The 24,409-nt window shown below is 46.5% G+C and overlaps 1 protein-coding gene and 1 long non-coding RNA gene across 8 annotated transcripts in view; one reads left to right on the plus strand and one right to left on the minus strand.

Annotated features, from left to right (window-relative positions):
- The first annotated feature begins 224 nt into the window (after positions 1-224).
- Positions 225-20,636, plus strand: LOC120405900. Its single transcript, XR_005598971.1, has 4 exons — positions 225-271; positions 18,438-18,694; positions 18,816-19,038; positions 19,751-20,636. It is a non-coding gene; the product is annotated as an uncharacterized LOC120405900 (long non-coding RNA).
- The window catches only part of SLC20A2 (solute carrier family 20 member 2), an 81,354-nt gene continuing 61,670 nt past the window's right edge, over positions 4,726-24,409 (minus strand). For all 7 annotated transcript variants that reach the window (XM_039539817.1, XM_039539814.1, XM_039539820.1 and 4 more), the window contains 3 exons: positions 20,630-20,815; positions 19,915-19,999; positions 4,726-6,671 (listed from right to left, as the gene is read on the minus strand). In XM_039539817.1, coding sequence (XP_039395751.1) covers positions 6,507-6,671; positions 19,915-19,999; positions 20,630-20,815 — 436 coding nt within the window. In that variant the 3' untranslated portion in view covers positions 4,726-6,506. The remainder of the gene's footprint in view (positions 6,672-19,914; positions 20,000-20,629; positions 20,816-24,409) is intronic.

Consider the following 24,409-nt stretch of genomic DNA (forward strand, 5'->3'; position numbering starts at 1 on the left):
GACATGTTTAAACAATCTACTGTTTGAGTTTATATAGGGTGTCATGGTGGCCCATTGGCTTCGGTGGAGCTATGGCCGATTGGCACCAGCTGAGAGTCTGGCCCAGGATTCTTTGCCAGGTTTAGAAATTGATACACTTAAAAACAAATCCCATTTGTTTCTGAAAACTCTTTTAGGTTAATGGTGTGACTCCAGAACCTTTTAGTACCAACTGGCAAAGGGCATGGGGGTTACAGGAATCTCCCGAGGCTGTTACTTATTGCTGCTCTAGGTAAGTGGCACGGGCTGGAGCCCAGAGCCCAAACCCCTCCTGCATCCCAGCCCCCTGCCCTGAGCCCCCTGCCACACACCGCACCTCTCCTGCATCCCAACCTCCTGCCCTGAGCCCGCTCCTGCACTCTGCATCCCTCCTGCACCCCAACCCCCTTCCCTGAGCCTCCTCATACACCCTGCACCCCTTCTCTGCCTCAACCCCTTGCCCTGAACCCCTTCCTGCACACCGCACCCCTCCCACACCTTGCACTCCCTCCCGCACCCCAACCCCCCGCCCCGGCCCTGCGTGCAATTTCCCCACCCAGATGTGGCTCTCAGGCCAAAAAGTTTGCCCACCCGATTTAACGTAACGTTGACTAGGCTTTCTTTGAAACCACTTGCCCATTGCCAAAGGCGTGCGACTTTACTGATCAAACAGGGAGAAGGAAGCACTTTCAAAGGTGCCTGTTCGGCTTTGAACTAGCCTCCTGCGGATTGGGTATGGAGCACACAGTCCTTGTTCTCCCAGTGTTTAACCACATAGCTTTGGTGCAGAACTGCAGCAGACATCAGTATACTGGCAGGCAGCCTGAACCAGAACATTAGCTATGGGCATCCTTGTAACGCCAGGGTTACGTGTTGAAAGTACCAGAACAGATTTGCGAGGGTGTGCACCACCGCTCCCTGGGGATGGGATGAGAACTTACCAGGCCCTGTACTGGTCGTACCAGAGGGGAATTCTCCTTTAGCTTGCAGGGGCGAAGCGGAGCCCTTTACTTGGTGTTGCTGCTACGTGGTTCTGCCGTGCAGCCAAGTCACAACCATGATGTCCCAGTGGTTGCAGATGTCCCTGTGCCTTGGTGACATTCATGCTATTCAATATAGCATCATCCTGTGGGCTTTGGGTATTAATGGGATGTAGAGTCCCTGGTAAATAATCCTGGTTTAGCGATAACGCCGTTTCTCTAACAGAATGAGGGTAAGGCTCATCTCTGGGGAATTTCTGCCATTGGGAAGAAGAGTATATTGTATTAGACTGAAATGGGTGTCCTTGTTCCTTTCTGTGCCTCTGGCTTGGCTGTATTGGGAAGGCCTCCTAGGAAAGAGAGCAGCTATGCTGATTTTTACTCCTTGGGTGATGGCTTTCAGTGGTGAGCCCTTAGTCATGGGAATTAAAACTGCTGAGCATGGCTCATGGCTTTGCTTTCTGCAAGCACTCAGCAGGTGCTGCTGCTCACTTGCTTTGTCTAGAAGTCGGCACTTGTGGGAACTGGGCTTCTTATGGGCATGAGATAACGAGTCAGATACACAGTCAGTGGGTCCTCAAACGGACAAGCAACTGCAATGTTACACAGACGATGGAGGCTTCCCACGGCTGGCAATCAAAGCTGCTTGTGTTACCGTTACCTGTTCTCCTGACCAGCACATGCTCATGGACATTGTGTGTTCCAAATCTCCCCAGTTCCTCCACTAAGTCTGGGGAAGCCCTGGGGACTCCCCTGTAAAACTGGGGAATGCTCCTTTCTGGGCCAATATGCCGTTACGCCCCATTCTCAGGGTGACATGTGATGGATCTAGCCTGCAAAGAGCAGAGGCATATGTAACAATGGTGTTCTCTGCGGAAATGCCACGATTGGTACCATCTCTGAGGCTACATGGTAATGGGGTTTCATAACTGCAATGAGCACCGCTGCTAGTAGGGAATCCTCTATTCCTCTCCTTTCTCATTCTGCTAGCCCTGCAGCTCCCTTCTGACACCTTGCACCCGCTAGCTACTTTCTCAGACCCACCCCCACTCACTTTAATGGGCTCAAATTCTTGCAAGAAATTCTCATAAGCTTTTAGCTGAAAAGGTTGGAAATCTCAGCTTTTGTTGCACTCTTGTTTTAGGGCCAGTTTCAAAAGCTCAGTGCCCAACAGTTCTCACTGGTCTGCTGGCAGAGCCCTTTTGAAAATCTGGCCGCTTCATGGAGGGGCCTACCAGGGAACTGAACTCCTTAGAAAACCCGGTCCTAAGGCTTTGCTTTGTTGGGGGAGCAGACAGGGAGAGCCCCACCCATTCTCTGCCTCAGATGTTCCATGGTTGTGGGGCTTGTTCCATTTGCATGTAGGGGACCAAGAATTCCTTCTCCACGTGCCTTTGCAATGGTGTCACTTGCTTTGTTGGTGTGATGGTGCCGCTGCTCCTGGCGTGTTCCCGGAATCCCGACTCATTGTCCCTGACACATATCCATGTGTGTGGCTGTCGGCCCAAATGGATTGTCATGTGCCTTCCCAGAAGCAATGCACCATCTCAGTTTTGCCCAGAGATGGAGTAGGACGTGACTCACACAGGACATGCCACCTGCTTGGTTCAGCTTTGCATCTGACTTGATTGTACCAGCTATTCAGTCACCACTCCAGGCTGTTGGGAAAGTAGCAGTTTGCTCTGTGGTGTGTAGCACTGTGCTTGCCCCATGTTTCTGATCAGTGCGGGAAGCAGAGTAGTGGGTGCCTATCCACGATCAGCAAACAAGTAACCTGCTGCTGCTGTGTGTCACACACTACCCCCTCCTGCACAGCTGGGGTGGGTGTGTGTGTGTGTGTGTGTGTGTGTGTGTGTGTGTGTGTGTGTGTGTGTGTGTGTGTGTGTGTGTGTGTGTGTGTGTGTGTGTGTGTGTGTGTGTGTGTGTGTGAGAGAGAGAGAGAGAGAGAGAGAGAGAGAGAGACATTGACTCAAGAATGCATTTAATGAAGGTTACTTCTTTTTGCCAGAGTCCTCTCCGGTGCCATGGCTGTCTGACCCCTGGGATGCTCTTCTCCCATCTCACTCTGAGATTTTTTTACATGGTCTCTTAGCTTTCTGTGCCTAGATACCCCCTGGGTTCCAGGCTGCCCTTTGTGAGAATGGTGCCACTTGTGTGCTCATCCGGAGGGGCAGAGGCTCCTGTCAATGTAAGGCCTGCTGTGGATGTATATTCAGAACCACAGCCACCCCCTCTGAAAGCACATCTCGTTCAGGCCAGCCAAAAGAGTGCTCTCTCCTCCCACAAAGCACTCCCCCCCCACTCCTTTGAGAAACCTTTCAGCAGCCTCCCTGAGTCTTACATTCTTAGCATGGGGCTATTATGCGGTTTTATCACTCAGTCACCTACCATAAATCCCACCCCGCAAGGCCGAAACTCTACAGCTTTTATATAATTTCAGTGTTTGACCATTAAAAACCACTGTTCCGTCTGTCATTGGACAAACCTGGTGGAATTAACATAAACCTTCCTGAATTAGGGTTAATCCCTTCGGGGTCCATTGCATTAAACATGCCATTGTGTAGGTAGCTCTGCTAGGAGGCAGGGGAAGCTAATGTCATTCCTCCGGTGATCAGCCCTTTGAAGCCACTCCTGGAGGGGTGGGCATGGATTAGTTCATGCTGGATTCTCCAGGGACTAATAGATAAAAAGGGTTTGGGGATAAATAGCTCAGGGCCTTCTTCCTGATCCAGCAAATGGACAGAACACCTGGTCCATGGAGTAGCCGAATCCTAAGGTGTGGCTGAAGGACTGGGCCTACTGAGGCCCGATAAAGACCATGCTAGTTCTGAGCTGAAGCTGTGGTGAACTGGAAACCACAAGGAGACCCATTGGATGCGGTTTTAAAGGCCTGTTCCTGCCAGAGATCTGCGGTGAGCTCTGGCAAGCCTATTAGCATGCATGTAGGTTCTTTTATTGTTAATGTTTTCTCTGCGGTGCTTTTACCTTATGGATAAGATAGGCCTGCCTAGGAAGTGCTGTGTGGTACCTTACAATGGTGGGCAAGTGCACTTTTGGTCTCTGAATACAAAGTAAGCAGGCCTGCTTAGGCAGAGGCTCTTGCTTGGGATATCTCTGTATAGTCAGGGGATGTGCAGCCTGGAAATACCCTGGGCAGAAGGGATTGAGGTGCAGGTCTCCATTCGACAGCCCCGTGAGCCTGAAGCCGAGTGGGTGGCCTTGCTGGACCACAGAGGGGGATTATAGGAGCAGTTCTCTTGAAGCATGACACCATCACGATGGAAATGTCTGTGGCTTCCACTGACGGGGAGTTTCCCTGAAGCGCCCTGTCTGTTTGAACCAGCCAGCAGGGCAGGAGTTGCTGAATACACAGCAGTATCGAGGGGACACTAATATGCATCTGCCCAGGACACTTGCGCCAGGAGCCATCGCTGGACCAGGCTGTGGTGATTCAGGAGAGGGGGGTGGGTGCTGGGATTGCCAGACCAACAGAAATCAGGGAAGGGGTTGGTAGCGGTTCCGAGTTCCTTTATTGGAGCTACTACTGTCAAAATCTGTCCAAGGACTCAAGTGGACAAAAACCAACCAGGATCTGAACAAAGGCAAAGTGTAAGTTCTAGCTGCCCACGGTAAGAAATCTTTAGCACTTGTGCCTTTTCCAGTCATGCCTGACGTAGATGAGTAACATTCAAAAAATTCACAAGGCAAACAAACAATGATAGGGGCTATTTATCTTTTTATTATAAATTTAGTATGAATGACCAATGGAAAAAGTCATAACAGAGTACCAAGAATGTTTGTCTATCAAAATTTTAGCAGCATTTAAACAGTACTAGGTTCCCATCTCCATCCAAACACTGGCTTCCACCCCCAGAACAGTAACCTCAGCCTGAATGGCATCAAGACTCCTAGGCTGAGATTTAAGCCACGCTTGTTCCATGTAATCCCCTGCGCTGCTGTGACAATCTCAACCTAAACATGTGTATCCACAGACTCTCTGTTCCTGTAGGGCCAGACTCTCATCCCCACACAGGTCATGTCTGCACCACAATCGACAGGGTCATGGCAGTCTGGCTAAAAACAGCAGGGTAGGCTAGGAATGCAAGTTTGTACCCAGCCTGCACTGAGGCCTGACACACCACATCCGCACTGCTATTGTTAGCCATGCTGGTTCAGGCATGTCTGCCTGTGCTGCAGTCACACCTGCCCTTAGTCACAACGAGCAGCATCTTATTCCACTGAAGAACACAGGGAGGGAGGAGGGAACTACTCAACATGCGAACCTGGCCCTACAGTGTTTGTTAGTATCCAAACACAGGCTGATCCGACAGCCTCAATTACACAACTGTACTCCTGAAAGCAATTCATTCATGGGGCAGGGCCCATTATTATTCATTACTTTCTAATCCCCAAGTGCCAGGCATGCTTATTACCTAGCTACCTTCCTCAATTTCTATGTGTGACTTTAGAGTACAGGCCATGGAATCCCCCACCCATTTCTCTGAGAGTCTGTGGTGGAGAACTATTAGGGAAGGAGAAGATATTTAAGGCTTGATCTTGCTCCTGTTCAGGTTGATAGCAGGACTGGGTTCAGATTTGACAGGAGTGGGGGAAGATGGAAGATGAATATTTAGTGTATTTCAGATTCAAAACATAATTAAGTTAGTTGACTAATCACATGAACAGTAGTATTAAGCATACAGAATAACGAGAACAGGCATAACTGTAAAATACATTTTTTTTGCTAGTTACAATCAAACATGAACAGAACTATCCCAGCTTTGCTGGTGATAGCTTAGTGAAAACAATCTTTAATTAGAAGTGGGAACATACAGGTACACACACGGGTAGACGACAACATAACTCTAGCAAGCTATTTCCCTGCTTCTTTGGTACTTTCTAAACTTTCTTATCCAAAATATATAAGGGAAATGCACCATTAAAAAGTTACTGTTTGTAAGTATTTACAAAAGCGGTTGCCATATAGTATTGTACACAAAGATCAATCTGATATGAACAAAGTTATCTTACGAAAAGCACTTATGCACATGTTTTGTTCCAGTATCTTTTAACTTTAAAAAAATTCATGTTATGCAATCCTGTACCTCGCTTTATCTTATATCAAATAGACAAGAAACATTTCCCAATCCATACTCTTCTTTAAAAGTTTAAAAAAATCGCCACTGAAATGTTACATTATGTACAAACTTTACTAAATATTAAATTCTAGGCAATATTTTCACCCCACTTATAATATAACTTAGGTACTATTCCCTACTATATGCATATATTTCTTTAATATATAAGAACGGCACCACATTATATCACCATGTCACCAATATGACACATTGTTATATACAGTAGATAAGAAGTTAGATATGGAAGATGAATCCTTGCCGACTAGCACTTCCATTGGACAGGTTAATAGGGGCTCTTCTCCTCCCTCTCCTCCCCCGCCATGGGAGAGTAGCTTGGGCTACTCTGCTTGTTTCATGGGGAAGTGGCAATTCAGACATAGGGCAGAATCCCATACATCAAGATCGCCATGACTCCAGCACTGAACAAGCCAGCAACAGGAACTGTCACAAACCAGGCCAGAAAGATGTTGCGGAACAGACGCCAGTCAACAGCCTTCTTTGAACGTATCCAGCCGACTGCCACCACTGAACCAACCTTGGGAGTTTGAGAAGAGGGTTAGGAGATACAAGGTTAACATCTAAAAGCCTCTAAGAGACTTCTATGACCAACCCAATGCCAATCAGCTGATACCCAGCAATGTAAGTAGCCAAGATCTTACAATAATGCAGACTTCAGTGAAGAGTGATGCTTTGTTAAAGGATGGCTGGAATTTAGCTCTTGCAGGTTGCTGGGGTTAAAAAAAAAATGAAGAAAACCCCCTCAGCAGCTGACTCTGAAATGCCTTTCCTAGTATATGCCTCACCTTAAAGCCGCTTCATGAGATTCCGGTATCTCAGTCAAATGGCACTTAACTCTGCTATGTCAATGCAGGTCTATGTGCCTCTGCCTTTTTAGGCCCCAGTCCTGCAATGAGCTCTACATAGGCAGAGCACTGCACCCACCCAGAGCCTGTTGACTTAGATAGGCCCTGCATGGACATAGGGATCATACTGTGTCGGGCTCACTGCAGCATTGAGGCCTTAGACCAGACGTGGGCAAACTACGGCCCGCGGGCCACATCCAGCCCCTGAGCTCCCGGCCCCTCCCCTGCAGCCGGGCCGCGCTCTGGCCCGCCGTTCCCGCTGGGCAGCATGGGGAGCACAGCTGGCTCTGGCCGGGTGTCGCGGCTGCGAGCTCCTGCTGCTGGTAAGGGGGTGGGGAGCTGCGGGGTTGGGTAAGGGAGCGGAGGTTCTAGGGGGGCAGTCAAGGGATGGGCGACAGGAAGGGTTGGGAGTGGGAGTCCCGGGGAGCCTGTCAGGGGGTGGGGATGTGGATGGGGTCAGGAGGGCAGTCAGGGGACAGGGAGAAGTTAGGGGCAGGTGGTCCTGGGAGGGTGTGGTCAGGGGACAAGGAGCAGAGGGCGGTTGGATAAGGGGTGGCTGAGAATTCTTCCTAAAGGGAAGGCCCCAATCCCAGTTGCACTGTTCTCAACAGGAATCTTTCCATTGAGTGCAAAGCGGAGCTGGATTTGGTCCTAAATGGCATCTTTGCCTGAACTAGACTGAACCACATTAATTTTTTTAAATAAAAACTTCCCTGCATTTAAAGAGGTTTAGAGACATCGGGTGGAGCAAGGTGTTTTAGGAGAGGGTGAAGAGAGACACTTTCCCTGTGGGAGTAAGTTAAGAGAAGATTTCACCTAATGAGATCATGAGAGTATAAAAACCCGTTCGAAGAGAAACTTATTAGCTATGTAACATTTAATCTGAATCAACCCATCAGTCACTGATATGCTAGTCTGGGGCTAGCAACTACTGTAGATGGCTCCAGATGGTTTGCAGTTGCCTAGAGGAGATGCGGCAACCAGCCTAAATAAAGAGAAATGCAACAACAGCAGATTTCTGAATAGCCCCTTAGTCCAAAGAAAACGGTGTCTAGAAAGGATTGTGATGCTTGGCTCCTTAATGATACATTTAGGGCTTCTTTTTGGAAGGTTATTTATAGCAATTTTGAGTTTATGTAGATGTTTGCTTGCTTGGAAAGGAGAGGCAAGGAAAAGAGAGGAGTTGTTGCCTTGCAAATCAGAGCTATATACATGTGCACTGAGGATGAGATGGAAATAGGAGACAAACTTGTTGAAAGTCTCTGGATAAGGATAAAAGGGGTAAAAAACAAGGCTGATGTCACGGCAAGGGTCTATTATAGATCAGCTAACCAGAAACAAGAAGTGCACGAGGCTTTTTTTTGAGCAACTAACAAAATCGTCCAAAGGACAGGACTTGGTGGTGATGGGGGACTTCAACCAGACTTCTGCTGGGAAAATAACGCAGCAGAGCACAGATTTATCCAACAAGTTCTTAGAACATACTGGAGACTATTTTTTGTTTCAGAAGGTGAAGAAAACAACTAGGGGAGAGGCTGTTCTAGATGTGATTTTGACAACTAGGGAGAAACTGGTTGAGAATTTGAAAGTGGAAGGCAGCTTGAGTAAAAATGATCGTAAAATGATAGAATTCATGATTCTGCAGAATGGGGTAGGAGGGAAAACAGCAGAATAAAGATAATGGATTTCAAGAAGGCAGACTTTAGCAAATTCAGGGAGTTGGTAGGTAAGATCCCATGGTAAGCAAGACTAAGGGGAAAAACAGTTCAAGAGAGTTGGCAGTTTTTTTCAAAGAGACGTTATTAACGGCACAAGAGCAAACTATCTCACTGTGTAGGAAAGATAGGAGGTATGGCAAAAGACCACCATGGCTTAACCAGGAGATCTTCAGTGATCTGAAACTCAAAAAAGAGCCCTAAAAAGTGGAAACTAGGTTAAATTACAAAGGATGAATATAAAAAAACCCCAACACAATCATGTAGGGACAAAATGAAATTAAACTAGCTAGAGACATAAAAGGTAACAAAAAAACATTGAACATATACAAGCAAGAGGAAGACCAAGGACAGGGTAGGCCCATTACTCAATGAGGGGGAAAAGACAATAACAGAAAATATGTAAATGGTAGAAGTGCTAAATGACTTTTTTGTTTGTTTTCACCAAAAGGTTTAGTGGTGATTGGACATCTAACATAGTGAACACCAGTGATGAGGTAGGATCTGAGGCTATAATAGAGAAAGAACAAGTTAAAAATTACTTAGACAAGTCAGATGTCTTCAGTTCAGCAGGCCAGATGAAATACATCCTAGAATACTCAAGGAGCTGACTGAGGAGATATCTGACCCATTAGCAATTATCTTTGAAAACTCATGGAAGACAGGAGAGATTCTAGAGGACAGGAAGAGGGCAAATAATGCCCATCTATAAAAAGGAGAATAAGGATAACCTGGGGGATTATAAACCAGTCATTTTAACTTCAGTACCCAGAGATACAATAGCGCAGATAACCATGCACATCAATTCGCAAACCCCTGGAAAGTAACAAGGTGATAAGCAACAGTCAGAATGAATTTGTCAAGAACAAATCATGTCAAACCACCCTAACTGCTTTGTTTGACAGGGTAACAAGCCTTGTGGATGGGGGGGGAAGTGGTAGATGTGGCATATCTTGACTTTAATGAGGCTTTTGATATTCTCTCAAGACTCTCTCAGAAACAAACTAGGGAAATACAATCTAGATGGAGTACTATAAGATGGGTGCATAACTGCTTGGGAATCTATTTCCAGAGAGTAGTTATCAGTGATTCATAGTTAAGCTGTGTCATGGGTTGTCATGGGTCTACCCTCACTTGAAGCTGGGGGGTTTCAAAGTGAGGACCAGCATGTCTTCCCCCACCCCAAAATCCTTAGGGTAGGTCTCCTTCAGGCTGCCACCACTAGACACTATATTCCCCCCACTCCCCTTTCCATAGACGTTCCCTGGGGAAATACAGATCCACTCATCGGAGGGAAACCTCCCCCCCTCTCTCTCTCCTAGCCACTGGAAAGAGATACCTGATTCAACTGTTTGAATCAAACCCAGGAGGAACCCTCTCCCCCCTCCCTTCTCTGCCCGGAGATAAGCCTGTCTCACCACCGAGAGAGTGTCTTCGCCCCTCCCCCTATCCACAGTGGAAGGGATTTAATCAAGTCTTTATAGAAAGAATTTATTAAAAGAAAAACAAGAAAATACAGAATCTCTATGAGCCCAAGCTGGACACTCATAGGGTATAACAAGTTCTGGAGAGAATCCTCTCTCTTTCTCAGTACAACAACACAGCAGAATAAGAATAATCAATAACAAACACACAGAATTGCAAGCATAGGATTATTAGGTGAGGACACAACGTATCTTTCTAATACTCACTATCTTGACTAGAAGAACTTAGTTCAGAAAGGTGGAAACTTGTAGACTTGATTAAAACATCTGGACTCTAGTAACTCCAGACGGCTAAAGACAAAGACCCCCCCAAACAGAGGGAAAAGTTCCTCCTAGGAGTTTCAAATTCTCTTCCTGATTGGTCCTCAGGTCAGGTGCCCACCAGGTATTATACTTTAACCCTTTACTAACTATTCATGACACGCCCCAAATCGTCACAGTGGGATCCACTGGCGATTTCCTCCTAGAACTGTAAAACAACCAGAGTAATAAAACACATGCACTATTACATCGACTACTAAGCATGAAAACATTTTAAGAAAAGTTTTTAGCCACTTGATTCTGGGAAACTTTCACGAGAGAGTGCATCAGCAACTTTGTTGGAAGCTCCTGAAATGTGTTGAATGTCAAAGTCAAAGTCTTGGAGAGCTAAGCTCCAGCGGAGAAGTTTCTTGTTGTTTCCTTGTTGGTGTGAAGCCACTTTAGCGCAGCATGGTCAGTTTGTAGCTGGAACTGCCGGCCCCAAACGTATGGGCGTAGCTTTTCCAGGGCATATACAATGGCGTAACATTCTTTTTCACTGATGGACCAGTGGCTTTCCCTCTCAGACAGTTTCTTGCTGAGAAATACGACAGGATGGAAGTTGTGATCCGGTCCTTCCTGCATGAGTACCGCTCCTACCCCACGTTCAGATGCATCGGTGGTAACTAGGAAGGGTTTGTCAAAGTCTGGGGCCCTAAGACAGGGTCCGCTGGGTAAAGGCTTTCTGACACTCATCAGTCCACTTAACTGCATTTGGCTGGGTTTTCCTGGTCAGATCAGTTAGTGGGGCAGCGATTTGGCTGTAGTGTGGTACAAATCGCCTGTAATATCCGGCCAAACCTAAGAAGGATTGGACCTGCTTTGACCTTGGGACAGGCCACTGTTGGATAGCCTCAACCTTGGCCTGTAGGGGGTTGATGGTTCCTTGACCCACCTGGTGTCCTAGGTAAGTCACTCTGTTTTGGCCTATTTGACACTTTTTGGCCTTGACAGTAAGTCCTGCCTGCTTGATGCGCTCAAAACCATTTTCAAATGTTCTAGGTGTTCGCCATGAATCAGAAAAAATGGCCACATCATCGAGGTATGCAACTGCACAGTCTCCCAATCCCGCTAGTAGACCATCCACCAGCCTTTGAAGGTGGCAGGTGCATTCCGTAATCCGAATGGAAGCACATTAAACTCATACACCCCTGCATGGGTGATGAAGGCAGATTTTTCCCTGGCGGGTTCATCTAGTGGTACTTGCCAGTACCCCTTGGTTAAGTCAATGGTAGAGATGAACTGGGCACGTCCCAACTTTTCCAATAGCTCATCAGTGCGTGGCATTGGATAGTTGTCTGGACGAGTTACAGCATTTAGCTTACGGTAGTCCACGCAAAGCGTATTTCCCATCTGGTTTGGGAACCAGAACCACTGGAGATGCCCATGCACTGGTAGAAGGGCGGATGATACCCATCTCCAACATGTTGTCAATCTCCTGTTTAATAGCAACTTTGGCATGAGGTGACACCCGGTAGGGTGGGGTCCTAATCGGGTGAGCATTACCTGTGTCAATGGAGTGGCAGGTTTGCTCAGTCCGTCCTGGGTTGGCTGAGAACAAGGGCGCGAAGAGAGTGCACAGCTCCTTGATCTGTTGCCGCTGCAGACGTTGCAGGGTTGAGGAGAGGGTCACCTCTTCCACACCACCATTTCTTTTACCTTCGTAGTAGACACCTTCAGGCCACTCGGTGTCATCTCCTTCCTGAACTGTAAAGTGACAGACCTGTAATTCTCTGGGATAAAAGGGCTTTAGAGAGTTAACATGAAACACTTTAGGCTTTAAAGAGGAATCAGGGAATGTTATGAGGTAGTTAACAGCTCCCAGGCGCTCCTGGACCACGTATGGTCCTTCCCAGGATGCTTCCATCTTATGGGCCTGTTGCGCCTTCAAGACCATGACCTGGTCTCCTACCTTGAAGGAACGCCTCTGGTGTGTCTATCATACCAGACCTTTGCTCCGCTTGAGCATCCTTTAAGCTCTCTCGAGCAAGGGCCCAAGAGTCTCGGAGGGTGTTTTGAAGGTTGTTTACAAAGTCCAGAATGTTAGTCCCTGGGGAAGGTGTAAACCCCTCCCATTGCTGTTTTACCAGCTGTAATGGCCCCTTAACCTCATGGCCATACACCAGCTCGAATGGTGAGAATCCTAAACTGGGATGTGGAACAGCCCTGTAGGCAAACAGCAACTGTTGTAACACTAGATCCCAATTATTGGAGTGTTCATTGACGAATTTATGGATCATGGCCCCCAAAGTTCCATTGAACCTTTCCACTAGGCCATTAGTTTGGTGATGGTGGTGGCAACCAAGTGATGCACCCCATGAGTTTCCCACAGGTCTTTCATGGTCCCTGATAGGAAATTTGTTCCCGAATCTGTAAGAATTTCAGAGGGCCAACCCACCCTGGTAAAAATGTCAGTTAAGGCCTGGCACACAGTGTTAGCCCTGGTGTTGCCTAGAGCTACTGCTTCCGGCCATCTGGTAGCAAAGTCCACAAAAGTCAGTATGTACTGCTTTCCTCTGGGGGTCTTTTTGGGAAAGGACCCATAATATCCACAGCTACTCGCTGAAATGGGACCTCAATTATGGGAAGTGGCTGGAGAGGGCCTTGACCTGGTCTTGAGGTTTCTACCTTTTGGCATACCTCACAAGACCGACATACTTGGCAATGTCCTTGCCCATCCTCCCAGTCGAAGGACCTTCCCAACCTGTCTTTGCTTGGTTCACCCCAGCATGGCCACTGGGATGATCATGGGCTAAGCTTAAGAGCTTTGAACTAGCAACCGCTTTTGAGGATGCCAGCCCTCCTGGTGTCCACCATAAAGACTTTCCTTGTATAAAGTCCTTGGTCCACCACAAACCGGGATCGGTTAGTGGAGCTGAGAGGCGGTTGCTGCGCGCCGCCCATGCTTTCTTGAGGCTGTCATCGCTTCCTGCTCTGCTTGGAACTGTTCCCTTGAGGCGGAGACACCAGTTCCTGTGGAAGCGATGTAGGTGATGAGGTTGTTCCAACCGCGCCCGCTGGTGCACAAAGTGTCATTTCAGGCGCTGAGCCTCTTGGGTAGGGTTGTCTGCTGCTTCTGCCAGTTTTGCCCCGGCGGTGGAGTTGTAAGCGCTGGCGTCGGTGCTGGCGCTGGTACTGCCGCTGGTTGCTCTTCCAGTTCCGGTTCTGGGACTGGATGTAGTATGGCTGCTGTAGGTGTTGTCATGGGATCCGGTTCCACCACCTCTGTCTGGGTCCCTGTTAACACAGACGGGGTCTTGGTGGATGGCTCAGGGACAGGGATGGCTGCAGCAGCTCGTCTGGCTTGGCTGCGTGTAACCACTCCCTCTGTTTCTGGCGGCTCAACGTGATGGGCTAAGTGGTTGCCCAGAATCATGGGGACAGAATAATTGTCATAGACAGCAAAGTCCACGCCCCTGACCAGCCCTTGTACTGGACAGGTAACTGCGGAAGGTAATGTCACAGGTTTTGACATGAAGGGTCGAACAGTCACTGTGCTTTTCGGGTTGATGAATTTGGGGTCCACGAAGGTTCGTGGATAGCTGACATATGTGCTGCAGTGTCTCTCCATGCGATAACTTCCTTTCGTCCACTCTCAAAGTTTCCCTAAAGCATACGGGTATTTGAGATATATCTAATTCGGGTTTCCTTGGTGTGCAGGTGCAAGGAGTTGGACCCGGTTCAGGTTCTTCGGCATTTGGCTTTGATATGCCCCAGTTCATTGCATCCAAAACATCGCCCACTTGATGGGTCACGGGGTTGTGTTGGTTTACTGGAAACTGGTGAGGTAGAAGAAGAAGTAGGGTGTGACTGTGCTTGGGTTGTAGGTGTGGGCTTGATTGGCCCTCGATGGTAAGGTTTAGTCTCGGTGGCTACCTTGTGTGATTCGCTCCTTTGGCCGTAGCTGTGTTGTCTACCGATGCCATCCATCTGGCTCCAATCTCCCTGCCTCAGTGAGAGATTTTGGTTTACCATCTTGTATGTAGCGTCTAATGTTCTCCGGAACACCATCCAAGAACTGCTCCATCATCATCAGGAGGGTTAGCTCGTCCATGGTTTGAACATTGGCTCCTGCTAACCAGGAAGAAAAATGTCTTTCAATGTAGGAGGCGTGTTTTGGAAATGACTCCTCCGGTGTCCATTTCTGGTTTCTGAAACGCTGACGGGCGTGATCAGGGGTGATGCCCATTCTGAGTCTGGCCTTGGTTAGGAATAGTTGAAAGTCGTTCATTTGGCCCAGAGGCATTTCAGCTGCCACCAGGGATAATTGTCCGCTGAGCTGTGACCTCAGCTCCAGCATGTATTGATCTTTAGGAAGATGGTATCCAATACAGGCCCTCTCAAAGTTTTCTAAAAAGGCCTCAACATCATCCCCTGCCCTGTAGGCGGGAAATTTTCTCCGAGAAGGTTGATCAGTAGGTTGAAGAGGGATTGGATTGGGTGGAGTTTGCTGTTTAGCTTTTTCTAATTCCAAAGCCTGTGTCTGGATTCGTAGCTCTAACTCTTTGCTGCCCGGTCAGCCTCTTTGGCTGCCATTGCCCGCCTGTGTTCTGCCTCTTTGGCTTTCTGGTTAGCTTCTAGTTTTTCCATCTCTCTCTGATGGGCAGCTTCCTCCTTCTCTTTTTGTGCCTGTAGGATTTTTAAATTTACTTGAGCAATTTCCAGTTCGGTCTTTGAGTCAGTCATGTCTGTGCCTTCAGGTGCTGGCCACACCCCTCTGCAGTCAGTGAACTGTTTGTGTTGCTTGACAGTCCCTACCCTGCCTATGATAACTTGAGTAAAGAAAGAGAAATCAATCCTTTGTATAGCAAATTGTGGTTTGTGTAATGTTACTGGTTTGTACTGAGAAAGAGGAAAGAGTAAAAAATATTCTCTGTCCCACTCTGCTCTGAGTAGCTGTACTCAGCAGCCCAGCTGAAAGGCTGCTGCTAACAATACCCCTGAGAAAAATCTGGTCTATTTCCTCAGAGATCTGTGTTCTCAACACAGGGAGAAAAAAAAACCTGGCTGGAGGGTTTATCTCTCCCCCCCCCCAACCCTGTTTTTCCTGGTGGTTGGGGATGTGGTTTGTTGTGCACTTGCCCCCACCTCAGGAATCCTGAGTGATATCTCCTCTCACAATGGACGAAAACAGCACTCCACAGGGCTTTGTAACAGAAAGCCCTGGAAGAAACTGAAAATCTTCTAACCCTGAACCTGCTTCAAAACCACCTTTTCCTCAAGCTGCCTGTCCAAGCAACAAGAAAGAAAAGAGCTCCTTCAGCGTAGCCCAGCTGAAAAAACTCCTTCGAACAATGGGTTCGAACTCCGCTGCCACCATGTCATGGGTCTACCCTCACTTGAAGCTGGGGGGTTTCAAAGTGAGGACCAGCATGTCTTCCCCCACCCCAAAATCCTTAGGGTAGGTCTCCTTCAGGCTGCCACCACTCGGTCGATTACGTGGGCCGAGACACCCCTATATTCCCCCTCCCACTCCCCTTTCCAGAGACGTTCCCTGGGGAAATACAGATCCACTCATCGGAGGGAAACCTCCCCCCCTCTCTCTCTCCTAGCCACTGGAAAGAGATACCTGATTCAACTGTTTGAATCAAACCCAGGAGGAACCCTCTCCCCCCTCCCTTCTCTGCCCGGAGATAAGCCTGTCTCACCACCGAGAGAGTGTCTTCGCCCCTCCCCCTATCCACAGTGGAAGGGATTTAATCAAGTCTTTATAGAAAGAATTTATTAAAAGAAAAACAAGAAAATACAGAATCTCTATGAGCCCAAGCTGGACACTCATAGGGTATAACCTTGCTAAGTTCTGGAGAGAATCCTCTCTCTTTCTCAGTACAACAACACAGCAGAATAAGAATAATCAATAACAAACACACAGAATTGCAAGCATAGGATTATTAGGTGAGGACACAACGTATCTTTCTAATACTCACTATCTTGACTAGAAGAACTTAGTTCAGAAAGGTGGAAACTTGTAGACTTGATTAAAACATCTGGACTCTAGTAACTCCAGACGGCTAAAGACAAAGACCCCCCCAAACAGAGGGAAAAGTTCCCTCCTAGGAGTTTCAAATTCTCTTCCCTGATTGGTCCTCAGGTCAGGTGCCCACCAGGTATTATACTTTAACCCTTTACTAACTATTCATGACAAGCTGGAAGGGCATACTGAATGGGGTCCTACAGGGATCAGTTCTGGCTCTGGGTCTGTTCAGTATCTTTATAAATGATGTAGATAATGGTATAGTGAGTATATTTATAAAGTCTGCGGACGGTACCAAGTTGGGAGGGGATAGCAAAGTGTTTTGAAGGATAGCATTAAAATTCAAAATGATCTGGACAAACTGGAGAAATTGTCTGAAGTTAATAGGATGAAATTCAATAAGGACAAATGTAAAGTATTCCACTTAGGTAGGAACAATCAATTGCACCCATACAAAATGGGAAATGACTGCCTAGGAAGGAGTACTGCAGAAAGAGATTTGTGGGTTACAGTGGACCACAAGCTAAATATGAGTCAAGAATATATCACTGTTGCAAAAAAAAAAAAAAAAGCAAACATCATTTTGGGATGTATTAGCAGCAGTGTTGTAAGCAAGACACCAGAAGTAATTCTTCCGCTCTACTCCACACTGATACGGACTAAGCTGGAGTATTGTGTCCAGTTCTGGGTGCCACATTTCAGGAAAGATGTGGACAAATTGGAGGAAGTCCAGAAAAGAGCAACAAAAATGATTTAAAGGTCTAGAAAACGTGACCTATGAGGGAAGATTGAAAAAAATTGGGTTTGTTTAATCTGGAGAAGAGAAAACCGAGAGGGGACATGATGACACTTAAGTACATAAAAGATTGTTACAAGGAGGAGGGAGAAAAATTGTTCTCCTTAACCTCTGAGGACAGGACAAGAAGCAATGGGCTTAAATTGCAGCAAGGGAGGTTTAAGTTGGACATTGGGAAAAACTTCCTAACTGTCAGAGTGGTTAAGCACTGGAATAAATTGCCTAGGGAGGTTGTGGAATCCAGGATTGGAGGTTTTCAAGAACAGGTTAGACAGACATCTGCCAGGAAAGGTCTAGTTATTACTAGTCCTGTCTGGAGTGCACAGGGCTGGTTGATCTACTGAAGTCCCTTCCGGTCCTACACTTCTGTGTCCAAAAATCAGGGTCTTTCAAGGCTCTCTGTAAATATCGTAATGAGTAATATTTGTAATGTTCCCTAGCACACTTTAATGTAGAACTCTCTCAAACAGCACTATGTTACAGCACTCTAGTGAACCTTTAGTGCGCACCAGCAGGGCCTACACGGCCCAATTAATGTGCAACGTATTAGTGCACTTTAGAAATCACACCACCGCAGTCTGCATTAGTGCTCTGTGCAAACAAGCTCTTAGACACAAGTAAACATGTCTGGTGTTTACTGGATAAAAACCAGGTGTTTTGTCTGTCTGTTTTTGACATTGGGGTGTATTATCAGTTCAAACTTACAATCAGAAGTCCTACGTATATTATACATTTCACACAATTTTTGTATCAGCTTGTATTTCCAAGCTATTGTGTAAGGTCACCGTATCAAATTTCAGGCTGGTTTAGTGTGTAAGCAAGATGTAATTTTTGGTTTTTCTTGGAATTTAAAAAGATATCAGCAATGACGGCATTGGTAAATCCAGCTCTAAACACTATGGAAGTTTAGTTTATTAATAATGATTTTGATGAATTAAAGATTAGGAAAGCAGTTAAAACTTCAAAAGAGAAAAACAAAAAATGATTTGTAGATATTCGATGACAGCTACTTTCAGATTGGTTTCAAATCAGTGCAGTTTGCCTTCATATGCTCTGTTTAACTACAGATGTATAGAACAAGTACTTCTGCATTCAACAGTGGTGCCTGCTAAAATACACACTTCTGTGCAGAGGATGTTTATAACACCCATTTTCCATTGTTATTTCAGCGCATAGACAAGCTCATCAAATCTGCCTGTCACGTGCAGCACAAGCTATTCAGAAGCGCCTGTGTGTTAAATCGCCGGCTTCATGGGTTAGAAGAAATACAGGCTAACTCGACTAAACGCCTGGTTCCAGAGTAACTTTCTGGCATGCGAAACAATGGCCAAAATCGAAAACTCCAGGCTCTGCTGCTACAACTGGCTCCTTGGGGATGGAACCTGCTTGGCTCACAATTATTATTATACCTTGCAACAGCCGAAAGGTACCAAACGTTTTGGGGTTAGTGACTAAAGCCACAGGGACTCTGTGCCCTCCTGGATCTCTCCACAGGGACAGGGGTCTGGCTGTTGCAAAACTAAAGATTTTTTCCTTTTAAATTTCAGAGCTTCTCACAGAATAGGAATGTTGCATTTCTACTTGCCATAATTATCAATTTAAGCTAACTGTCTGAACACTACATGGTGCATATGCTCCGTGCTTTATTGAGGATGCTCAACATAAGGCCGCTAAACATATGTTAACTTGACTACCGAAGTCTACAATAAGGTATACATGTAACATTGTGAACAGTAAACTGGTCAGATTCACACTGGCCAAATTAACATGGTAAGAACCTTAAACTTTCCACCCTTTTGTGCAATTGCTCAGTCTTAACTTTGCATCTGTGTAGTTCTTTTGAATGTAATCTTTGTTTGTTTGTTGTCATCAAAATCTATTTGGTGCAAAACATAATGAAGGCAAAATGCAACAATCAGCATTTCTCAGAATTTGACTGTTCTAGATTGATATTATCACTGCAAACTCCAATACCTTGCAATGAGTGGAGCTTATTGGAATACCCACATTTGAGGCTACAAGTACCGTTAGCGCACACATTACTTCAATGCAAAATCCACTGTGAAGAAATAAAAAAGATAGATGGAAATGTTGTAGTATAAGAGTTACATGAAGGAAATCCCATGCCATGCACTTATCAAGACAGTGAAGTATGAACGATGGAAGGTGTCATAGCCTCTGAACACTGAGGAATGCTACAGATCTAGGCTCAAATGGCATGATCAAAGAAAAGCAAATCCTCTGCTTCTATTCCCAACATACTATGGAACTGTTTAATTTTGCTTGTGATCATTCTCTCTTTAGAGCTGTGGATGACGTATTTGTGAAGGGTTACTTTGGGTGGAGCCTATCGAGTTCAAAGCCCGTATGCTCCTATGCCCCAGTTACAATTGATTTTCAATCTGAAAATCAAAAATGTATTTTTTACAGTGAACATTTCCAGTTCTCCATCGATGTAAATATCTTTGTTTGTTTTTGACAGAACAGAACTGGGCCATGCCTCATACATTTGATTTTGCCTTGCAGAAGAGAACTATTTCAGCTTTTCCCTGCATTGAATCATGCCATTGTACAGCGACCTGAGCAGCAAACTTAAAGATGTACAGTCCAGACTGCCATGACTGCAGTCACATGGCAAAAGCATACCTTGCAGTGTGTAGTACTGACAGGAAGTCCAACATTGGAAGCTACCACAACTGTGAACGCCGAAGCCAACTCAATAGTGAATCCACTGCAGGAAGCATAAGAAAACACTTCACAGTCACTCTTTGTATCAGTTTGGACTGACACCATGCAGTGTGCCAAAGTCTTACCAGTATCTTCTTCAACTGTTTACCTCCAGCTGATTTGGTCATAGAATTACATTAGGAGAACAATGGACTACTGAATAATGGAAACAATACACACTAGTTATCTGCATTAAACTAGTTGCTCAGCTCACTGCTTCAGGCTGTTTTACTACTCTACAGTCCAGTGAATCATGCTTAATTAGTCATTAGGTTAGTGGCAGCAGAGGTCTAGTATGCATTTAAAGCAAAAATAAGAGTCAGATTCATATTTTTAATGTTATGAAGCACATGGGGAAAGCTAATTTTTGTCATTTCCAAATGTCATAGTTTCACATGCTAATTAGGACAGCAGTAGAATACTTTTGTCAACTAGACCTCTACAATTCAAACTCATACCACATTCATTTACAGGGATTTTTTTAACAAAGTAGGAGGTCAAACAAGTTACCATTAGAATCAAATCGAAAGCAAACCCAGCAGTCTACACAATTAAAAGCAAAACTACAGCAGCAATTTCTCAAACTAGATCCTATTAGAAATTCAGGCAATCAAATTAGTAATCCTGTACATACCTCGAAGGTGTGATTGGTGTGAGGTCTTTCCCCATTGTCTGGATAACTCTTCTACCCCAGACCCAGAGACCTACACAGATCCCAACACCTCCATAAAACAGCAGCCAGACAGGAGTCACAGCGTCTTGCATTACACCTCCTTGTTCATATATAAGCCAGAGAGCTACCAGAGGACCAATTGCATTGCTGAGAAAATAAAATATATCGGGGTTATAAAAACAGAGGCAAGTGCTTTTCAACAAGTCACATTTGTTATATTCATTTTTCTCCAAAACTGGGTGTAGCATTATTCTAATCCCACCACATGAAATAGATTAAAACTTTGTACAATGGCATTTGTAACGAAGACTGCAGGGTGTGACAAATGTGATCAGATCCAAATTCGGGAGCCCCTGGTTGCCTACATTTCACTGTTGATCACTATGGCAGAAACTGACAGAAGTTTCTAATATGCAAATAATTTTCCAGAAATGCTGGATAGTTGGTACCTTACAGATGTCTTGGCGCCATGAAGACGCAACTCCAGGAGGCTCCTGTACTGACCTGACAGATGCTGCTATGGGAAAAATCTTCCGGCTACCATGCCCATGCGCACGCACACACCTGATTGGAATGGACATGAACAAGCACTCGAAGAGCAACAATTACAAGAATGGCATGCGTCCAGAGGTGAAAGTAAGCCGGTACGGTACAGGAGCCAGTATGCCGTGCCAGACCGCACCGGCTTCCGCAGCAGGAATTTAAAGGGCTCGGAGCTCCCCGGATCTTAGAGCCCTTTAAATCCCACCCGTGGCTCGGCGGCCAGGCTGGGGCCGGGATTTAAAGGGCTCAGAGCTCCCCGCTGTGGCGGGCAGCCCAGAGCCCTTTAAATCCTGCCCGCAGCTCGGTGGCCAGGCCGGGGCTGGGATTTAAAGGGCTCAGAGCTCCCCGCTGCGGCGGGCAGCCCAGAGCCCTTTAAATCCTGCCCGCAGCTTGGTGGCCAGGCCGGGGCTGGGATTTAAAGGGCTTGGGGCTCCCTGCAGCGGTGGGAGCTCCGGGCCCTTTAAATCCACGCCCGAGCTTGGCTGCCGGAGCTGCGGTGGGGATTTAAAGGGCCCGGAGCTCTGCGGCGGCCGAGCCCCAGGCCCTTTAATTTGCCCCTGAGCCCCAGTGGCTCCCAGCCACCTCTGCAGTTGGGAGCCCACGGTTGATTTAAAGGCCCTGGGGCTCCCAGCCACAGCTGGTGCCCCAGGGCCTTTAAATCTCAAGAGGCCCTGCCTCTTCCAGATGAGGCCACACCCCCTCAGGACTCCAGCAGTACCAGTAAGTCCTGTAAGTTACTTTCACCCCTGCATGCATCTGATGAAGTGGGTATTCACCCACAAAAGCTCATGCTCCAATATGTCTGTTAGTTTATAAGGTACCACAGGACTCTGTCGCTTTTTACATATCCAGACTAACACGGCTACCCCTCTGATACAGTTACAAGAAGGTGACTGGTTTGTTTTTTTTAAATCTCATTTTTGAATGCTCAGGGATGGCAATACTGGGACATGGCTGGTGTGCCTGTGCACCATGTTAAACTCTGGCTGCAATATCAACCCTTTGTGGCCATTTACAGCTATTACAAGGTAAAGCAAATGTCAGGCTGCTCTGACATGACACCGTGGACCCAGCTCTGCACAGAAGCTGTGCCAGGGTCAGAGAAGGGTACTAGAGAGCTTGTAAGCCAACTTTGTACACACCTCTGACTTGCACTCTGAAAGTATCAGCAGCACGAATATGTGCAACATCTGTTCTTATGCCTTAGTACTGATGAGAAGTGTTGCCCTGCAGCTGATCAAGTCAGAATGACATAAAAAGGGAGAGACCTAACGCTAAAATAAATGCTGCATCTAAACTCTCAATTCTATGCTGTTACTCTGTGGTCTTCAGCGGTTCCTTTCAGTGACTTAAGAGTCAGAATTATGGAAGAATATGGTGACAGGGAAAAACCTGCAGTTTCTGGCACCACATCAGAGATCCTTGGTAAGAGTTTACGTCTGCTATGTTGGCTGGATCAAATCTAACATCTGCATTATTCTGTTTCATATTTTCTCATTAGGAAAAAAATAAATGTAGGAATGTGTGAAGCAGGCCTAAAGGAACTGACATTAAATACTTTTAAATATTTCTTTACCAAATACACGTAGAGGGAACATATTTAACATTCTTATGGCTTAAACTGATCAGCAAGACTATCATGATTGAGGACAGGAGTTCAGGAGAATGGCAGTTTCTCAAGGCACAACAGCAAATTATCCCCCTGTGAAGGAAAGACAGGAAGAATAGGAAAAGGCCAATATAGCTCCATCAGGAGCTCTTTAGTGACCAGAAAATCACAAAGGAATCCTTCCAAAAGTGGAAACAAGGACAAATTGCTAAGGAGGAGTATTAAAGAATAGCACAAGCATGTAGGAAAAAAATCAAAAGGGCTAGTGCAGGCCTGCACAACACATGGCCCGTGTGGGCCCTCTGTGCGGCCTGCGGGCAAGCGGCGGGGGGGCTGCCGGGTTTATCCCCTGCCCGAGGAGGGCCCGACTTCACAGCCCCATGTGCTGCACTCCGACCGCCCGGACGGTCAGAAGCGCGGCTGCTGGGTTCACCCCCTGCCCAAGGGGAGGGGGGCCTGAGGTCAGGGGGGTGTCCAGCTCAGAGGGGCTGGGCTTGGAGCTGGGGGTCAGGGCTGGGGGGGCTGGGATCAGGGGGGCGTCCGGCTCAGAGGGGCTGGGCTCGGAGCTAGGGGTCAGGGCTGCGGGTGGATGGGGTCAGGGGGGTGCTCAGCTCAGAGGGGCTGGGCTCGGAGCTGGGGGGGTTCAGCGGGGCTGTGCGGTGCTGGGGGAGGGGTGTTTCAGTGCAGCTGCGGTGGGTTTCGGCCCTCAGCTATTTTCTTTGGAGTAATATGGCCCTCACCACTTTACGAGTTGTGCAGGGCTGGGCTAAGGCACAAAATGAGTTACATAAAAGGTGATAAGAAGAGGTTCTATGAATACATTAGGAGAAAGAAAAAGACAAAGGAACATGAGGTTCTCTACTCAGCAGGAAAGGAAAGCCAATCACTGATGACCTCACGAAGCCTGGGGTGTTTAATGCCTATTTTGCTTCAGTCTTCACTAAAAAGTGAAATGGTGACCAGATACTCCATACAATTAACATTAACAACCAGGGGAAACGAACACAAGCCAAAATATGAAAAGAACAGGTTAAAGAGTATTTAGATAAGTTGGATGTACTCAAGTCAGCAGGACATGATGAATTTCATCCTAAAGTACTTAGTCTTAAGGAACTAGCTGAAGCAATGTCGGAACCGTTAGCAGTTATCGTCGAGAACTCATGGAGGACACTTGAGGTCTCAGAGGACTGGAGAAGGGCAAACACAGTAGTTAACTTTCAAAGGGGAACAAGGAGGACCTGGGGAATTATAGACCAGGCAGCCTAACTTTGATACCTGGAAAGATACTAGAATAAATTATTAAACAATCAATCTGTAAACACCTAGATTAGAACAGGATTATAAGGAATAGCCAGCACAAATTTGTCAAGAACAAACCAACCTAATTTTCTTCTTTAACAGAGTTACTGGCCTGGTAAATTGGGGAGAAGCAGTTGACATGATAAACCCTGATTTTAGTAAGGCTTCTGACACAGTCCTACATGACAGTCTCATAACCAAACTTTGGAAATGTGGTCTAGATGAAATTACTTTAAGTTGCCTATACGACAGGTTGAAAGACCCTACAGAAAGAGTAGTTACCAAGGGTT

The sequence above is a fragment of the Mauremys reevesii genome, linkage group 5 (genome assembly GCF_016161935.1).
Source record: "Mauremys reevesii isolate NIE-2019 linkage group 5, ASM1616193v1, whole genome shotgun sequence".
NCBI lineage: Eukaryota > Metazoa > Chordata > Testudines > Geoemydidae > Mauremys > Mauremys reevesii.